The sequence below is a fragment of the Pogonomyrmex barbatus genome, unplaced genomic scaffold (genome assembly GCF_055798465.1).
Source record: "Pogonomyrmex barbatus isolate J1 unplaced genomic scaffold, ASM5579846v1 scaffold1, whole genome shotgun sequence".
Lineage (NCBI taxonomy): Eukaryota > Metazoa > Arthropoda > Insecta > Hymenoptera > Formicidae > Pogonomyrmex > Pogonomyrmex barbatus.
The window spans coordinates 15,415,556-15,435,081 of NW_028297098.1; the positions used below are offsets into that span (position 1 = coordinate 15,415,556).

The window sequence follows — 19,526 nt, forward strand, 5'->3', positions numbered from 1 at the left end:
AGCGAAATTGAATTGGTTTTTGTCCAAGTGACGTGGACCCTCTGTTTCCTCGATTTTTACCTGAGAATTCCGCCGTGGGAACCAGAGTAACCACGATTCGACGATTCTTATTCAGAACCCTTAAAAAAGGAGGGAGGGGAGGGAGATGCGGGTACAAGGACAACGAAAAGGTTCAGGAGTTACGAGCCGAAGGAGTGCGGCTTTCGCTGCTCGCGATCGCTTAATTCCTCTAAATTGCGTCGAATTGAGGGGAATAATTTTCTCCATTCTTGGCAAGAGGCAATTGAACGGGCGGACCGGACTGGACGGCGACATGCAACGCACCCCAGGGTCGCACACAAAGCCGCACAAAGCCGACACGCAGAGACACGCACGGTATACAGGGTGTCTCCGATCGACAATTGTAGCAGAAGGAAAATAATTCAAGTTAACAAATTCAATTTCACATCGACAAGTAAAGTCCCAGCAGTTTTAGCACGACGTGCTGCCTATATCGTTAAATTAGAAATGCCGTTGATCGAAGGCATCCCGCGAACCCCCGCGAACCCCCACGAACGTCTCATTGTCAAATGGAAGAACCAGACCTTCGCCCTTTCGCATACCGCACGCCTCCGCCGTCTCTCGCTCGTGCGGAACGCGCGTTTCCCGCGGATATACACGTCAATCGATCGACGTGGAAGACACCGAGGCGCCTACGAGGGCTACGTAACCGTCGTGCCTACGAAATCAAATGCACGAATCTCGCGTGACTCCGATCGGAGCCGACGTCCGGACGAGTGAAAGTGCACCCGAACCGCCTCTGCGGTATTTTCTACGGGCGCGTGTCGGAAAAGAGCGTGGCGTATATAGGTATATACGTATGTATCGCGAGCGCAACACGGTTTGTTGCGGTATATGACGATTTGGTGCGCGCCGCGGTCGGTCATTATGCCGATATCGACGTTGTTACCTTATCTCGCTGCGCAAAATTTTCCAAGCCGCGTCTCGCTTTCCCGTCTCGGGAAAAAGGAAAAAAAAAAAAAGAAACGCGAATAAACTGCATTTTGCCACGTGAAAGAAAGAAAAGGACACATTAAACTCAATTTAAACTACGAAGGGCCGGTACGCGCGAATGGATGCGAACGCGTATGAATTATGCAGGGAACGGAAGGGCTATAAATAGCGGACGGAATATTACGCGCGCGCGCGCGCGCGCGCTCAGTCGCCTCGCAATTTACTTCACAAAGTTATGGGATAAGCGGCCGGCCGAGCGGGATAGTGACATCGACATCATCGTCGTCGTCGTTGTCATCGTCGTCGTCGTTGTCATCGTCGTCGTCGTCGTCGATATCTCTTCAGCACCGGCTTCATTATTCGAGATAAGCCGGACTCTGATTTCATTAACCTAAATCTTCCACGTGGGAGAGGCGGGCGGCAAACAAGGAGAGATGGGGAGGAGCTCGTAAACAATCGCGAGCCCCACCGTGGATAAGAGAGGACGTGATGAAGGCGACGATTTCCCGCAGACGCGTGCGATTAAAAACGAATAAAATCAACGCGAGGACGAAGTCGGCGTCGATCGAGGTACCAGCGAGTTAATGCGATACGATGTACTCGGCGAATTATTTATCGTTGCATCGCGTTAAATGAATGATGAAAGAGAGAGAAAAAGTGAGAGAAGTTGATATCGTCGATTGAATTTTATCGAGAATGAAATGTCGAAGGGAATCAGCCGAGGAACCCCTCGTCGCGCGCAATTGCAACGGTCGTTTTCTTCAGAAAAACTCACTGGCGAGGGTTAAGCTCGCGACTTAAAGGGAGCGGAAAAATACAGGGAGTACAAGCGGACTTGGAATAAAGCGCGCGGTGTTAATTACTATGCATACGCACAATAGATGACCCCATCAGAATTATCAATTGTTTTTAAACGAAGAGAGAGAGAGAGAGAGAGAGAGAGAGAGAGAGAGGACCGCGAGGGAATACCGATATATAGGAGCTCCTCTTCGTTGTTTTTTTTTTTTTTTTTAAATATCGTCTTCGATGAGAAAGAGGCTGTTGTACTTTTACGACGGACGGCGATCTGTGGACGTGCGTGTAAAACCGCGACGGATTACTCTAGACGGTGACTCGCGCGAAACGGATCGCAATCAAGCGGATGTAACGGTGAGAAAAGTACGCGCGGAGCCGACGAGAGGAGCCGACGAGAGGAGAGGTTAAAGCACGGATTAGTTACGCATGCGAGGATAAAGTGTGATCCGCTACACGTGAAAGGAGATCTAATCTCATCCAGCCGCGTTCTTCAATACGCGCCGTTCAATTTCAGACCTTCGGCGCATTATGCTAAACACTCGGGACGAGTGAAAAATACTATGAGCCGCGAGAGGTATCTGCAAAGCCGGTGATGCCGTTAATAATTACAACGCGAGAATTAAATTTGTAACGGAGACGGTTGGGCTCCGTCTCCGGCAGGTACACATGGTACGCGAGCGAGCAGATATGAAAAACAGAATCGAACCGTAAGAACAACAACAGCTGCGAATCCAAACGCGTACTTGTCATGTCGTTCTCGTGAGTCACGAGCGTGGCAGTGACGTTGACATAAGCGTCACCTCCTTCCGCGCGCGACCACAAACTGCGAGTTGTAAACAATCTTCTTTGATCCGATCAATTCCTACTGTTCAAAACTCATGTAAATTCTCGCATTCGCAATTTTACAAACGCCATGCACAATTCACGATCCATGGTTCCTTAATTTCTTCCAGTTCAATACATGGATAAAAATAACAGTCTTTGTACGCGATACAAAAAAAATGTCAATCCGCGATGATGCAGCAATCGGTGAATCTATCGGCAGACACCAGGGATGACGCATCCCGTTGATTACGCTTATTGACTGGAAAGGAACGGAAAATACTTTGTAATCTAGACGATAACCCGAGACGCGATTAGCCGATCGCCTTCTTCGCCATATTGCCACGTTAGCAATATAAATCCATGTAAATCATTTGCGAACGACGAAAAATTTTGTTACGAGCAAATTGCGACGTTTGCCGTCGTATTTTCGCATATTTTAAGATCTGCAATATCGAATATCGACGCGCGCGCTCTTTTGTTGTCCATTCGCTCCGCGAAAATCAGGCAAAATCGCACGCACTGTTGCAAATAACGAAAAATACATTATCTCGCTGCAGAAATGCTCGAGAAATCTGCACGGCGCGCCTGAAGAAACGCCAAAATCAGCCGGATCTATTTCCGCGCTTGCAATAAATTAAAACTTTCTATCTCGCTTTCGCCAAATTTCAATTTTTAAATACAATGTAGAGTGTGTAGTTCAGCTACAAAAAACAGATCATATGATCACAACGATTTACGATACCCTTCCGATCATCGTAAAATATGTGGACATTCCTCTATTATCTCTTCATCATTAAATTGTTTGCAATTGATATCACGCGATATTGGTATTTCAACGTGTGCTGCTCCTCACGCGCGAAAAAACCAAAAGCAAAAACTGATTAATCGCGTTGCGCGGCCGCGTCGAGATAAAAACGATAATAGGCGGGCAGTTTATTTTCAAAGTTTCGAGGGAAACATTTCTCGATCCGTGCATAATAATGATATACGTTACGAGTAATAATTTTGAGAATGTGATTCACCCGACGGTAGGTACGCACCGATAGATCTATAGGATGTCCGTATTGATCGAACCACACCCGTATTTCCTACACCCTCTACTTCGCCGCCCCTTCTCTCTTCCATCCCCCCGGCACGCACGCGGATGTCAACGTAAATGCGTGCGCAGAAATCGATGTAATCGTTCGTAGCCGAAAAGCATCGAGTCACGCATTGATTTATATCTTAATTTAATTATAGGCCAAGTCGCGCCTAATAAATCTGAGAATACCGGAAAGAAAAAAAATTACCGAAGAGAAGCGTAACGTTATTACCCCGAGTAGTAATTCCAAGATTTCTTGGACGTCATCGTCGACAATTGTCGAACACATTGCCGACGATACCCATAAAAACGCGTCCACTTCAGGACTGGACTTGACGTTGACAGCTGCAACGGGCACTTATGCACTTTGCGATTATCCCGCGAGTGATATTATATCGTAGAGCGCTACCGAAGACCAAATTGAATCGGGTGCAAAGGATTCAAAACTCCAGAGAAGTTAAAAAGTCTAGCGTCATCGGAACGTAAGAACCAGAGTTCCCGAGAATTGGAAAATTTAGGTAAGAATTCGAGATTGATTCCAATGGTCCGCGAACATGAAACTCTCCGGGAGGCACAACGCTGCATTTTGATTTACGTTCGGAGTGCTTACGAGCGTTACTCGTCGCCCTTATTCAAAATTTGATAAACAAGGCTGAAATGATTTCACGAATGCTCGGAGCGTAAATCGGAATCGTCAGTCTAAACAGATCCGAGAGTTCGCGGGAGTTCAAGATCCCCCAAGTGATTAAATTCAAATAATTCGCGAATAATTTCTTCTTCCGCTTAATTCCGCGATCGCATTACGTGCGGAATATGCGCGGATAATAGGTTCGGCATAAACGTTGTCTACGCGCGTGAATGATTTACCGGGGCGGTAAGCGCGCGTAGATAGATAGACATAAATTCCCGGGGTATTCGGAATTTATGCGGGCGAAAGCTCGCGGACGCTCGCGTTTTCGTGGAGGCGCTGCCCGATGAAAGGCCACCATTGTATCTGTCCTGTCGAGTTTATCATGCTAATGAGGTCTTAATATCGCGTTATGGGAAACTTTGAACGGATACCATTCAGCGGACGGCGATATATACCGCCACCGCGCGATCCGCGTGCGTGCCCTCTCTCTCCTTTTCCTCCCCCTCCCCCCCCCCCCCCGCTCCCCTTGACCCCGTGCTTTCCAAAGGCGTTTCCAACACTCGCCTTTCATTGCGCGCACGCCTTTTTTTTCTCCCCGTCGCTTCCAATTTCTTATGGAGAAGCCTTCGGAGGAAGGGGTACACTCGGAATGTAAAAAGAGATTACAGAATACCCGGGCTGAATACTGCGCGCTCTGAAATGACACAAATGTTTATATATACGTCCTCGCGTCCTTTCTTCTACCCTTGGAAAAAGGAAACGACCGTGCAAATGAGAGAATATATTATTGGGTTTCTTAGATCAAGTTTAAATTTCTTGAATATCCACCAGTGGCGGTGGGGGGGAAGGAGGGTGAGGTCTCGTAAGAGTCTCCCTTTCTCTGGTCGTGGGGAATATCTATTATACATGGAATAAGGTGGTTCATCGGACTTTATGCCGTTTCACTGTAGATACGAGCGGAAGAACTGTTTTATTCAGGAGTAATCGCCCATTTCCTTCGGCGAATAGATTCAGCATGAGTAATCAAGACCAAGATACATAGAATATGGGGAAACTACCTGCGACGACAAACACTAAAAAAAAATTCAACGTTAGGAAAAGACGAACGTCAAGTTTTTAGAAATTTAAATCGTGACTTTGAAAATTTTGCTAATAGTTATTTTGGAAAATAATCAGATAATGAATTAAATTTTTGTGAAAGCACGTATATTTTTATTCGTCGCCGTGCCTCCAAGAGATTTACTTACCTTTGACAAGTAACATTTATTGTCATAATTATAATAATAAAAAAGAGCTTCTTGACGAAGTAATAAAAGATGAAGAAAATACAATTGTTGAAAGAAAAAACATTGATTTAAACTTCCCGTAACGAGTACACGCTTTTAATATTATTTCCACTTTCAAACGCGCGACATCTTAAATTCGACATTTCCTGCGACGAATAACCCTTTCACTACAAAGGGCGCATGTATACGCGCGCTCCCAAATGGAGCTCACGCTCACATGCGAGACGCGTGAACGCAAGCACGAACGCCTCGGGTTGCAAAGATAAATTAAAAAGGAACCGCCAGCGGATTACGCTCCGTTATTGTTCACGTAATTAAATCAAATAATAGAATCCTGCACGTGAATCCCCCTTTGTGCTATATAAATTTGTATCTTTTGAAAGTCTTATATCTTTGATAGGGTTTTTAATATTTCTACAAGAGGAGGCGCGCTTGGAGAGGCTTTTTCTTTCTTTTTTGAAGACGATCGCGCGATGTAAAAGAAATAAAGGAAGAAGAAAAACGAATTATCAACTCGCGCGGCGGCATTTTATCGAATAAATCGACAAACTGTATGCCGGCACTTTATTTAGCCGTCCATCCCGTTCAACGCGCGACGACGGGGGTGCTTGCAGCTTAACGAACGTGTCTGCAGCCGGGCAGACAAATTTATTCGTGCCGGCATTGGCAGCGTGATATCTTTCTATGGGGGCTATTTTCTCATCAATCCCAATAGCTTTTATAAAACGTGACTCACACGCGTGAAAAGGTCCGCGCGCCAGCCTTTGGCGAATCCGATGTTCGCCATCTCCCTCGTGCACCATCGTCATCGCGACTGTCCCTGGACCGCGCGAGATAAAGCCGGCTCTCTTTCAGGATATGATACACGCCGGGACGATATATCGTTCTGTCTCCCTTTTCTCCTTTTATAATTGAAAAATCAAGCTCGGCGTCTCTTCTCGCGCCATGTAACGTAACAAACGGCCGAGCGAGGGCGTTCGTGGATTCGTGAATCACACGCGGCAACGCCCGCGTTTCGAAAATCGATTAATTGACCGTCGATCGAATGTTTCGTAACGCGAAACGCACTGACAAATTCTGTAAAGATGCGGAGCCGCATTTCAGCTGTTAACAAACCGCTATTTGATTGTTTTCGATCACACGCTTTGCGTCTTAGACGAATACGAGCGTATAATGGCAGCGAGTCGGTGTCAAAGTAAAAAATAACAAGAAATTTTATTATAGAAAATTAATACCAACTTATAGCGAACAAATAATTATTGTACTTGTGTTCAGAAAAATGTAAAAAAATTTTGATATGTGAAATAGCATTTCTCGATTACTTAATAAGTAATCAATGTGACTTCAAGAGAATAAAAGACAGGACGAATTATTATTAGCGTTAATAAAGAATTTAACGTGCAATAGTTTTCTTGCCTAATAAGACTTAGATGACCAAGCCCCGTATATTTATTTTTCCCAATTCGACTCATTTAGATGATTAGATCCGTAATTAATCACTGCGACGACGACCCGCATATCGCGCGACGTAACGCAGCCATTAAGGTTTTCGTAATTCACCGTGATAGGAAAATGGGGGAGAGATCGAAAAATCTGGAAGATTTATGTTCGACGACATTTGTGACAGAAGCTTTTTTGCTCTTTCGATGCCGGTCCTTCGACCCTTTTGGAACCTTTGCGGCGCGACATCACGACGGGTGCATCAAAATGTGCATCACGGAGGGCATCCCGACTCCAAATTGTGCCGCACCTTATATTTTCGTGACAAAGGTTTCGCCAACAGGAACGTCCATATATGCGTCGCTCATTTCGCTTCAAACATGACCTTCCAATCTTAAATCTCATTTATCGAGAGACGAAAATTCATTTCGTATTTTTACGCTTGGTTTCAAAAACACTTGATTCGAGTACTTTTTTAAACATTCAAACTGTTTTCAGAGATACGAAAACGCCAGATCACGTCAGTAGACCGAATCGGCGAATTCTCTCGGGAATTACAGAGCGTCGCGAACATAATGGCACACACATGGCAGACAATGGCTCGCTCGGTCACGGGCAAATATTGTGGGCCGATAAAACGTTATTGCGCGAGGCTCTCGAAGCGCTCCTGCGGTTTAAATAGGGAAAATATGGCTCCTGCCGGCGTTCCGTCCAACGGTTCGCAATAGCGCTGAGTATACATCGGGAATATGGACCGAAAATTTTCCGCTGGCGCGAGGACGCGCGGAACGAAGGAGGAGGAAGAAAGGGCGAACGCGCACGCGAAGAAGAAAGAGAGCGAGGCGAACTCACCAGGCTTTGACGCGTATGAGAACCTCTCCCTCGCCGAGGGCGGGCTCCGGCTTCCTCAGGGCCTTGACACTCTTCAGGCCGCCGAAACCATTGAGCACGATCGCCCGCATATCCTTCGGCTCCGGCGTAGTCTTCTCCTCGCCGTTCTCCTTAGGCTTCTCGCCCTCGCCATTCTCCTCGACCTTCTTTTCGTCCTCCTTACGCTCCTTCGCCGGCTCTTCCTTGGCCGGCGGTGACGCGGCCGTCGTTTCCTGCGGCGGCTTCTCGCCCTCGGCACTCGGGCTGGTCTCGTTCTTGTCCTCTGCCATCTTTTACGTCCTCCTCTTCTCAGACGACCTGTGACTCTGAAGCTCGCGCGACGTCCTTTACCGCGCGACTGAGGATCTCCGACGGTCGCGGCGGGGATACGTCAAGAAAGGGAGCGTGCGTCGTACCGTCCGCGAAGCGACAGACGGAGGAGACAGACGGAGCGAAAGAGAAGGAGAGAGAGAAGGAGAGAGAGAAGGAGAGAGAGAAGGAGAGAGAGAAGGAGAGAGAGAGAGAGAGAGAGAGAGAGAGAGAGAGAGAGAGAGAGAGAGAGAGAGAGAGAGAGAGAGAGAGAGAGAAGAGAAAGGAGGGAGAGAAAGTGAGCGCCCGTCTGTACGGTCTGCGCGCGCGTGAGTTTGCGGTAAGTGGTCCGCTCGGCTTCACACGGGATATCGTTTACGATCCGCCGCGTACGCGCTCCATGAAAGCCACCGTCGTTCTGCGGGAAAATTCTGCGCCACTGTACGAAAGCCGCTCTCCACGTTCGCTCGCACCGTGCCGGCTACGTCGTCGCGCCGGCCGGTAATCGCGGCGCGGTGTTGCCGTTGCTTAGCAACCGCGCGCCCCTGCGGGACGGCCAATCGCGCGCCGCCGGCTGCGCGGCCCCCGCCGTCATTTGCCACGTTCGCTCGTACCATGCCGGACGCGCGCGCAACCCGGCAGGTGCCACGCCGTGCCGCGCCGCGCTGCATCGCGTTGCGTCCTATCGCATCGTGCGCGCGAGGACCGTCACTCGCCGCGACAAAGTAGTCCCATTTCGTCGTACTTCTCTTTCCCCGCCCGCGCCACCCTCCCGCCTCTTCCCCTTCTTCCCCTGATCCCCGTGTGCTATAACCTAAAAATTTGAAAATGCCCGACTCGGTGGCGGCTTCGAGCCGGCCGATCGATTTGCCAACGCGATGAATGTATGTACAATGCCCCGATGCCGCGCTCCGTAATTACAAATCGCGTCGAACGACGTACCGCGGAGCGCGAGGCGCCGTCCGATCTTGATGACGCGACCGTGTAATTGTTTCTATGAATAATCGAAAGAAGGGGAGAGCAAATTGAAAAAAAGGAAATATACGTATATATGGGGTTCATCCTGTCGAAAGAATTGTAAATCGTCCATCAAATCCGCCGCTTAAATATACTTTCTCGACATTTTTACCACAGCTGCTTGGCAAGCTGCGATCTATATTGCACTTTTTGGGTGTGACGCAGTAGGCGTGTAGTCCCTGACTCGGCTGACTCTCGCCTTCGCCTTCGCTCTCGCCTAGAGACTAGTTTTAAGTCGTTCGAAACATGTAACGTTTAGATTTCAGATTGAAATAACGTACGGAAATGTGATAAATATTCACTTTAACTCTCATCCTCGATGCTATAGAATAACAGACCGCACGTTCTATCATCGCACGTTTCTATCTCGAATTTCTAACAGGGTTGAAAGCCGGCCATAAAACAATAGCGGTATCCAGAATCTTGGGGAAACACACGCTTCTATATCGTGTGAATCATTGCTACAGATGCGTCAAGAAGAGAACTTTCCCCTGTCTCTCACCGATAAACTCATGCGTCATTGTGAAAATATACGCGCGACACACAATTGCTCTGTACATATATCATACAATGATAAAAATTTTTAAATAATATTTATATTTTATATCAAACTAGAATAAAATAAGAACAGATTGATGAATTTTTATCATCATTTCATCATTAAACAAACTATGCAAGATGTACAGCTCAAACAATGTAATTATAATCTGAGTGCATTATACAAATATTCTGGAAACGTAAACGAATTTTTATATTCATTTTTACGTTTATTTATTTTTATTTTGTTAATTCGAAAATTATTATCAAGATAATAATGTATTATTATCAAGATATAAAGTATGCGCAATATATTATTGATTCTATAAATTAAAGTCTCAAATAACTTTCCCACCAACTTCGACATAATTATTAACTGTAATATCTCGCATTAATCAATTTCAGCAATCAATCTCGATAACGAACAATCGCGATAACGACTACTGGCTTCGCGGCGTATTTCGAATTGGCCGAATAAACTTGTGCCCTGCATCGAACAAACCGAGAGCCGTGGAACAAAAGAAACGCGATGCATGTAATCGCGAAAGAAAAAAAAAATGAAGAAATGAAGAAAAAAATTTCTACGTCGCAGGAAATTCGTTCACGCGACGAAACGCGACGGATCCCTCGCGCGATCCATTTGTCACGATCGCCTGTGCGAGGCCCCGCCGTCCGTCTCTTCGTCCGCTCGTCCACCGGCCTCTCGGCCCCGAAAAAAAATTCGCTCATCCTTCGTTCCTCGGCGTCGTATCTACCAACGGAGTGGCGGTCGTCGGGAAGTAGTGCCCAGCAGACGACGCCCGAAACGAGACGCGTGTATCCCTACGCCACGCACGGTGTGCGTGGGTTCTCCATGCACGCATGCACGCACGCACACGCGCGAGTGCGCGCGTGCGCGTTCTGCGCCCGTCCGTCCGTCCGTCCGACTACGTTCTCCGATTTAGCGAGAATCACGCCTCGCCAAATGCAAAATTCTGCCGTACATTCTTCGCTCTCCTTCTCCTCCATTTCGATCGTCAGATGCGAGCGCGTCGCTCTCGAAGAAAATCGGCTTGCGTCTCTCGCGTGTTAACGTATAGCTTGCAAACGCGATTCGGGTTTCGTTGTCGTTCCCGTTGCAACAACGTTTGGCAACGTCGTGGCAACGCGTCGCTCGCTACGTCCCCGTGCACCGTAACGCGATTTTCGCAGACTTTCGTTAGGTGCCTTGCGCACAGCGGAGAAAATATTAAATTTTGGAAATGAAAATTCGGAATAAAGATCAAACGTAAATGCACGTAATGAATACAAGTAAGTATAAGGATATGGCCGTATATTATACTTACCCGTACCCGTATTGTATTGCGTTTAATTTTTATTCCGAATTTTCATCTTCAAAAATTTTATTCCTGTTTCTAATATTTCCTCCATTGTGCGCAGAAGCTTCGATATTTATCTGTACCGCGTCTCTTTACAACTATATATATTTCTATGTCGTTTCTTTATGATAACAACTGACGTGCGGGATTAGAATCGCCAGATGCGATGAACAATATGTTACGCTCGACGTTCGCTCGCGCGAATCGCGCGATAACAAACGTCGCGATCTGCGTTGGCGTTGGCGTGCTGCGAGGTCGGATTCGCGAAACAATTGGGCTGGGTAATGAGAATCACGCGCGCGAGTGCAATGAGAGGATGTGCTGATTGGGATGAATGGCTTGTATTGTCGGGAGGGCAAAAAGTGGCCCTCGGAGCTTTTCTGTCGAGGTCTCGGAAGTAGCGAGTGATGTGTTCCCGTTTCTTCCCCTCCTCCCTTCCCCCAAAGAAAGCGAAATTTCTACATATTTTATTTCCTCCAAAAGTATTAATCATCAATCGTCATTTTCGAGAGAAATTATAACGATTCTAACAGCGATCTGACATCGAGATTTCAAATTGGAACATCTCTCATGATCATCGACGATCGCTACGCGGCGCGTGTCCTTTTTTTCCCCTGGATTTGCCAAATGTCTTACACGATTCCCCGCTCGTGCCAGGCGCTTCGTATAATTTTCGCAAAATTAGCGCGTAGGCGCGGCAACGTATACGAAGTCATCGGCATTAATTGATCCTATGGCAAACTCTCGCGGCGGCGTGGCGAGGCGCGAGACAATGCGAGCGGCGTGGCGGTTGTCTCCTCGTTCGCCGCCTTGTATTGTCAGAATCGGGCAGTATCGACGCAATTATTAATTACGCAAAGATAACACGAAGTACGGGGTGGAAGGGAGGGAAGGCGGGGGAAGGAAGGAAGTGATATGCTACGTTCGCACATGCTTTATCGATACGAACGACGCAACTAATCCCGAAATGACAGTTCGCTCATTTGCGCGAATATTTGCGTCAACGACGTACTATCTTGCGTCAATCTTGGGACTGATATGACTCTGTTTCCGCGAGTGAGCGGACCGCCTTGGTGACGAATTGGTAAACAAGTCTAGCGATTCTATTACACAAGTTCGCTCGCGTTTGGTATTTTGCTTCCGCGCTATCTCTCGTCGATCTTTCCGCGAATCGTTTTTAACGAGGGAGAGAGTTTTCTCGAGATGTACTGCTTTTCTTTAATTCTTCAAGAATCAAACGAAAGACAAATGTTGTTCCAAATTCTTCTCCTCGTTCGATCTTACATATATATCTCTTGGGATCTCGTTCCTATTTGTATTGATCGTTTTTCATATGATCACGTATATAAGATTTGTCTGTGTTTGTGGGACTGTCTCGTTCGTTATTTCGAATTCGAAGCTCGTATCGAGCTTACAGCTCGTCGATCGACATTCGCGCAATTAATGGGCGCGATAAAACCAAGGCGAAGTCTGCTCGGACGAAGAGAGACGGCGCGCTCCATTCGAAGTGAACGTATGCGAATCCGGTCTATTATCGCTCGAAGTAGCGCGAAGTCTTTTATCTCAACAATAACACACGCGATTGCCGGCGCGATTACGCTCGCCGGAGACTCGCGTGGCAACGCCGACGTTATCAGCGCGCTGCCTTTTTTATCGTGCATCGATACGCGCGCGAAGGAAACGCGACCCTTGAACCAGATACACTCATCTCGTCGCGTCATCGAGGGACGATGACGATCTCCGAGAACGAGAGAACGAGAGATACGCCTAGCGTGCGAAATATCGTCTAGAAATTGACGTCGACCGCGTCGATTGCCGTTTTTAATTTCGGGTCTCGTCCAGGTCCGAGTCGCTCGCGAGGAGGAAGTTCGCGAGTCCGAAACAGGAAACGCGCGGTTCTCACGCTCGCCATCGCCGGCGTTCGCGAGCCCGACGGCAGGTCATGTCATTCGCTGACGCTCCAGATTCGAGATCTCGCGTTACATCCGATCCGATTTAGCGGCTCGAATCCGTGCCGGATGGCAGAGATTCCGCCGGTATCCTATCAACCCCGTGATCGACAAAACGCCGAGATTTGTCCTTTTTTTTTGTTTTTCATATATGCTCCCTTTCTCCGCCTGCTCGCGATATCCCTTTCTCTTCCCTCTCCCAAATCTTCCTTTGTTTTTTATATATAATTCCAAAGCGGAAGGAAACTGTCTACTGTCGGCTTGCCGCATTTTTCAGAACGTAGCTCCACCTGGAACACGAATCAGTTTCAAAATTCGGTTAGCGTTTCGGCTCGGTAACTTCGGAGTCTTCCACGTGTCTTTCGCAGACAGTGTCCTTCACGTCGTAACGGACACGCTGTTGAGTAATAACACGCAGGTTGCACGCACGATGACGCACGCGGCTAAAGCGGAAGATAGCCAAATCCATGTTCCCGACAAATTTTAACAAAATCCATTTTATCGACGAAATCGACAGCAGCAATTTAATAGAGTACGATAAAATAATTTCAGAAATTGTTATTTTGTGCGTTTAAATGAAATAAATCATTTAGATGATTACGGTTGATAGATTCCGCTTGTTCTCCATTGGCAATCTGCTGTCAGATTACGTCAGGTATTGCTGGCGGAACACGCGGATGCGAGTTGATGTCAATTTGCTATGATATCCTATTGAAGAACCGTTGGTATACCGTTGACATTTGCTTATACATCGTGATCGATTAGTTCTCGCGATTCAAGGCACTGATGATTCACAACTTTCCATTTTCATTCCTTATTTTTTTTTAATGGAAATCGCAGCTATTTCAGAAAGATTGTAAAAAGTCTCCGAAATTTCCATTTGTATATTTGACTTACAATTAGATGGTAATAAAATATATTAAGACTAAACACAAGTCTCATAATTATTTATTAAATCTTATCAGGAACAGAAAATGTAAATGAACCTATTTAAATGTAAAACACTTAGAAAAATAATCTTTAAGTGATTCATTGATTTGGTAATTTTCATTGATATAAACTCTGAATTGTTATTATTATTAAGTAAAACATTAACAACTTTTTTCTTTGGTATAAAAAAAATCTCTAAATTATTATTATAAATAGAATATTAAATATAAGCTCAAAATCAGGAAATCGCGAGTATTTACATTTTACATTTCTCATATGTAATGACTCGCGATTAAAAAAAAGTTCGAAAAAAAAAAAATACTATAATCTTCTCAACAACAATCATCAGAAAAGAAGTATCATGCAAAAAATAAAAGACAATTTCATTATTCCTAGAAATAGAAATTCTTGGAATCTCCCATGATCTCGCACATCTCGGTCGAATCAAAGAAGAGGATCTCTCGCATCGCCAAAATAATTAAATAATTCGACCTGTTTTCCGTCGAATCGCTATCGTGATGAAGCGACCCCGATAATATCTCGAGCGAGAGATAGATCTCACTTCGTCCGGACACGCTCCAGAAATCGGCATGCTCGCACGCGCGCGCGCACGTTTGATATCAGCTGATTCCTCCCCTCTCCACGGACGCCGTGTCATCCCCTCCCCTCCCTGCCGGCCCCGCACTGCGGCCACGCGTTCGGCCAAGCGCGCTGAGTCCCGAGCCATGTCCATTCTGAACGCTTCTGCTAGATAATAGTATTGCGCGCGTTACAGCACACGCGTGTGTTTTTCCGCATTTATCGACAACAAAGAGGCTTGGTCGCGGCGACAAAGCGAGCAAAGCGAACAAGGGAAAGCCTGTCATCGTCGTCGTCGTCGTCGTCATCGTCATTGTCATCGTCATCGTCATCGTCATCGTCATCATTGTTGTCATCGTCGTCGTCTCGCACTCATGGCAGATCATGAAGTTGTCCAGGCGAAAAGGTAAGAGGAAAGAGGATACGTGGTCTTTCGAAGGATCATATTTTGCGCGTTCCGATCCGCGATCGTATCACGCCGCGATTACGTCATTGTTACGGCGGTACGACAGATTCGTTGCGCGTGTTTTGTGTCAGGGGCTCGTTTTGCGTTCCTTTGACAGATTGACGGCGAATCTATCGTGTGTGTTTGAAAAACACGAGCTGAACGCCGAAAAAGCGTGTGATGATCGAGCCGCTTCGATCGCGAGGGGTGTAGCTTTTCTCGGAAAGCCTCGAGGCCGTCTTGCGATTAGATCCCTCGTGATTCACGTGGCTACGCTAAATTCGCGGCTACAAACGGAAGCGTAATAATTGGCAGTCTCTGTGACATAACCGCTATTAATACACATCATTCTCGTATGTATCTACCTGTCTCAGTGCACAAGCATGATTCGACATAAATCGGTATCGAAAACTTCAATCCATCTCGGTCTCAATTTCGATATAATTAAATAAGTTTCGTGAAAATAATGATGATTTTTTTTTTTATCGTCACAGCAGCTGGATCTGGGGATGGTTTAGCTGGTCTGGATCATCTTCAACCATGTTACGTGCTGCGGAAAAGAAGATTCTGTCGTGTAAGCGAGACATAATAAAATGAGCATTTCAACAATCAAATCTGAATTCGACTGAAATTTGTAGATTGATCATTTAATTGAAATGTTGCAGGTTTGAAAACAGCATATCGAGGATGGTTCGTCGACATTGGGCCGGTGGTGGGTCCAGCGGACAAGATATGGACCATTTCATTGAACGAAGAATCGCCGAAAGTACCAATTGTTTTATTACACGGTTTAGGAGCTGGAGTAGCATTGTGGTGTTTAAACTTGGATGCGCTCGCATCCCAGAGACCAGTGTATGCCATCGATTTGTTGGGTAAGATGCAAATGTTTAAAAACGTCGATTTTATGTGCATGATTTCATATCCTTAATTTATATGTCATCAATAAAATTTTGATACAACGTAATCTGACAATTCTCCAAAGTTCTTTTTGTCATTTTTGTCATTAATCACTTGATAGATATACATGACTCATTTATATGACTAATCAAGTGACCTTTGAAATTGTATATACGTTATATACTTGACATATGAATCTCTGTTATTTCTTCACAACAAGATATAAATATTTTCAATGATAAGCTTTATTAATTAACATATCTCTTATTCATACTCTTTTTCTTTAATTTCTAGGATTTGGCAGGAGTAGCAGACCTGTTTTTAGTAGTGAAGCGCAAAAAGCCGAAGAGCAGCTAGTATGTTCTGTGGAAGAATGGAGAAGAGAAATGCAGCTAGAAAATTTTGTGTTGTTAGGTCATTCGATGGGTGGCTTTCTTGCGGCATCTTATGCTATGCGATATCCCGAAAGAGTGAAACATCTTATACTAGCCGATCCATGGGGCTTTCCCGAAAGACCATCTGATGCTGCTACAAAGGCAAATGTACCGTTCTGGGTTAAGGCCATAGCATTTGCGGTGCAGCCTTTGAATCCTCTGTGGGCAGTGAGAGTTGCTGGACCGTTCGGTTAGTATTACTCTGTGAATATATACACACAATGTACACTTATATTTTCTTTACACTGTAAAATGTTGGTTATAGGACAGTGGCTTATCGAGAAGACGAGGCCTGACATTGTAAAGAAGTTTTCTCCTCTACTAAAAGACGATACTGCTATAATTTCACAATATATACATCAGTGCAACGCGCAAACACCGTCGTAAGTTGCAAAATAAATATTTCGTTATAATTTAAACCAATTAGTCGTTATAATTCTATGTTATATTCAATTAACAGAGGTGAGAGCGCGTTTCACGCGATGATGCAAAGTTTTGGATGGGCAAAAAATCCAATTGTTAAAAGAATGGACAAGTTGAGTGATGATATACCTATAACATTACTTTATGGTAGTAGATCATGGGTTGACAATTCAGCTGGTGAAACGATTAAACAATACAAATCTTCGTCATACGTTAACGTTCAGGTGCGCTAATAATGATAATTAAATCGTAAATTGTTATGTGAAACGAATAGACTTGCGACTGTTACAACGTAAATTATTCTACAGGTGATAACTGGAGCTGGTCATCATGTTTATGCAGACAAAAGTGAAACCTTCAACAAATATGTATTGGAAGCGTGCGCCTTAACTGATTCTGTACCTCACTTAACATCATCGAACTTACGTTCATATATTAATCCCGTTAGTGATCAAGAAGTAAATATAACTTTATCCAACGAAGCGCTTGAAGACCGAAGACCAGAGGAAAAAAATTTAAATACGTCAGAACCGACTAAGATTTAATTAAAGTCTAGTTAAAATTTAATTAAAGTTTGGAATATTCTTGTAAAATAAGATATTTCAGTTTTGCTAGCTGGTACAAAGAAACTAATATATTGTGATGTAATTAAGAATGCCCCGTGAGATATGTGAAATATTCGAATGTACAATTTTGTCGTAACACATCAGCTTTATGTAATTTAGACGTAATAGTGTGAATCGACGAACACTAATGACTGTTAATTGCTTGACTGTAAATATTAAGATTTCGTGAAATAAGATACACTATTTTCTGTTTTGGAAATTATATGACAATGTATTCTTGCAAATACGCGAAAAATGTTCAGATGAACAGAAGAATAGAAAATGAAGAATAAAATGTGATCTTGCCGTAAGTAAGATTTATATAAATTTTTAATGGATTAAACGCAATCGATTACAAGTCTATTATCTAGTGGTAAGAAATTTATGTAAATCAAAAGGGATCAAGTACTCGTATAAGATGTAATTACATAAAGGAGGTTTGTACATTGTGTACAGTCTTAGCTTTACTAACATAAAGGCCATCAGTAGCATTTAGCAAAGAGTGAGCATTCTTATTGTTATTGTTATTAATTGTATCACTTCATAGTTGTAGCAAGATTTTATGTATATTGTACAATACGATTTATTACTAATAAATTATTTATTGTACACACATGTACAGAAAGTCGAGCATTAGTATTATATTTATATTGAATAAACATTTTTTTCAAGTTATTTTAAAATCATTTTTGCGTCTCATCATTGAAGTCTTCGATATAACCGATATCGTTTTCGTATTCTTCATAATCAAATTCCTCCATCTCTTCTTCAAAATTATTTAACAGTTCCCGTTTATGCGATTGTATCAAACGCTTCCTACGTCTTTCCTCTCTTCGTTTCTTCGTTAAAAACTCAGAAAAGACCTTTTCTTGCTCTTTTCGGGTTAGATACTCGACTTTCTTTGAGACTAGATTCTTTTCATCCGTATTAGTATTTGTATTCAATATCTGCCTTTGTGCAGCCTTATTCGACTTGGAGACCGCAGCGGTAATCTGTAACAATTAATTAAACATGTCTTTCATTCATTTCTCTCTTATTAATAAAATCAAATATAGATTACCTGAGACATGATTTTATGATGATCTAATCCTAATACATCGTGCCTCATTTTTGGTAATTGTATATAAGAATCATCTATCTCAGACTCGCGGTTTGCAATTGATTGTTTACTTAAAGTCTGGTCGGCATTGCTAATGTCAGGAATATTCAATTGATCTTGTTCAAAATATGAAGTTTCACTATTCTCCTGTTCAAACTGTTCGATCACTGCTAATCTTTTCTCGACTTCCTTCTGTATAGCAAATTGTTTGTTTTGTACAAATTGGATTGGCGGCACTATACCTATGACACGAAGCTGCGATAATTCATGCCGTATAATTTTGGCACACCTCTGCAATGCTTCTTCATCAATGAGTGCATTATTACTAGGTATCCAAAATACATTGACCAACTTGAAATCTGGAGTTATTTTCACATGAGTAATCTCTACATCTCCTTTTAAGATATCATCCACTTCTCCCATCGACATCATGTCTGTTATGTGTTCCATGAAAAGCTTGTCTCGGATAATCATTCTGCGTCTTGTATGCAAGGAAGGTGCATTATTGGTTGGATTAATGTTAATAGTACTGCGTAAGTCTGTGTTATTATCATACCACTTTCTGCAATATGAACATATTTAATTGCATTAACAGAGATTTAAAATTTTTTTATTTATCTAAAACGATTTGTCTTACTTTTTCGATTTGTGATTTCCATGTATTATTTTCTTCATAAATCTACTTTCCCTACGGATATTCAAGCACGCACTGGACATGCTAACGCATCTAGATATTTGAAGACACATAACAAGATGCTGTACACCTTGCATTTCGATTATCAACACGACATTTAGCCGGTTTCGACTATCAAAAGCTGTTGAAGAGAGAAATTTTTTTGTGGAACTCGCGAGATAATAGATTTGCTCGTTTCGGAAAACAGAGCTGCACTTTTCTGCACTTTGCGCGTTCAGAATGTATAAATTCGATCTTTAAAAAAGAAAAAGGAGAAATGATAAGGGATAAAGTAATGGAAATAAATTTATATAAGAAATATCTTTATTTCATTAAGTTTTAGAATGCAG

At 44.0% G+C, this 19,526-nt stretch overlaps 3 protein-coding genes across 6 annotated transcripts in view; 1 reads left to right on the forward strand and 2 right to left on the reverse strand.

Annotated features, from left to right (window-relative positions):
- LOC105434292 (putative NADPH-dependent quinone oxidoreductase VAT1L) overlaps nt 1-8,451 on the reverse strand; it is a 23,431-nt gene extending 14,980 nt beyond the window's left edge. The window contains exon 1 of the mRNA XM_011649968.2: nt 7,904-8,451. Coding sequence (XP_011648270.1) covers nt 7,904-8,211 — 308 coding nt within the window. The 5' untranslated portion in view covers nt 8,212-8,451. The remainder of the gene's footprint in view (nt 1-7,903) is intronic.
- Nucleotides 8,452-14,697: 6,246 nt separating this feature from the next.
- On the forward strand, nt 14,698-18,019 carry puml (pummelig). Of its 4 annotated transcripts, none has more exons than XM_011649970.3 (7): nt 14,698-15,006; nt 15,540-15,619; nt 15,711-15,917; nt 16,237-16,566; nt 16,642-16,759; nt 16,837-17,023; nt 17,108-18,019. In XM_011649970.3, exons 1-7 carry the CDS (start codon nt 14,975-14,977, stop codon nt 17,342-17,344), a joined length of 1,191 nt encoding a protein of 396 aa, XP_011648272.2. In that variant the 5' UTR covers nt 14,698-14,974; the 3' UTR covers nt 17,345-18,019. The 4 variants fall into 4 exon arrangements, with proteins under 4 accessions (XP_011648272.2, XP_011648273.2, XP_011648275.2 ...); XM_011649971.3 differs by having other exon boundaries at nt 15,543-15,619; XM_011649973.3 differs by lacking the exon at nt 14,698-15,006 and adding an exon at nt 15,062-15,446.
- On the reverse strand, nt 17,987-19,422 carry LOC105434293 (uncharacterized). The gene is made up of 3 exons (XM_011649969.3): nt 19,141-19,422; nt 18,465-19,065; nt 17,987-18,396 (listed from the first exon to the last, which is right to left on the reverse strand). The coding sequence occupies exons 1-3, from the start codon at nt 19,272-19,274 to the stop codon at nt 18,088-18,090; spliced, it is 1,044 nt and encodes a 347-aa protein (XP_011648271.2). The 5' UTR covers nt 19,275-19,422; the 3' UTR covers nt 17,987-18,087.
- Between the last annotated feature and the right edge of the window lie 104 nt (nt 19,423-19,526).

What these genes read in the sequence shown, in the direction of transcription:
- LOC105434293 (XM_011649969.3), bottom strand. Translation starts at nt 19,274, where the DNA reads ATGCAAGGTGTACAGCATCTTGTTATGTGTCTTCAAATATCTAGATGC. An exon ending in GGAAATCACAAATCGAAAAA is followed by an intron (nt 19,066 to 19,140) that starts GTAAGACAAATC and finishes TTCATATTGCAG; the next exon opens with AAAGTGGTATGATAATAACA. An exon ending in ATCATAAAATCATGTCTCAG is followed by an intron (nt 18,397 to 18,464) that starts GTAATCTATATT and finishes TAATTGTTACAG; the next exon opens with ATTACCGCTGCGGTCTCCAA.
- puml (XM_011649970.3), top strand. Translation starts at nt 14,975, where the DNA reads ATGGCAGATCATGAAGTTGTCCAGGCGAAAAG. An exon ending in GTATGCCATCGATTTGTTGG is followed by an intron (nt 15,918 to 16,236) that starts GTAAGATGCAAA and finishes TTTAATTTCTAG; the next exon opens with GATTTGGCAGGAGTAGCAGA. An exon ending in GAGAGTTGCTGGACCGTTCG is followed by an intron (nt 16,567 to 16,641) that starts GTTAGTATTACT and finishes TGTTGGTTATAG; the next exon opens with GACAGTGGCTTATCGAGAAG.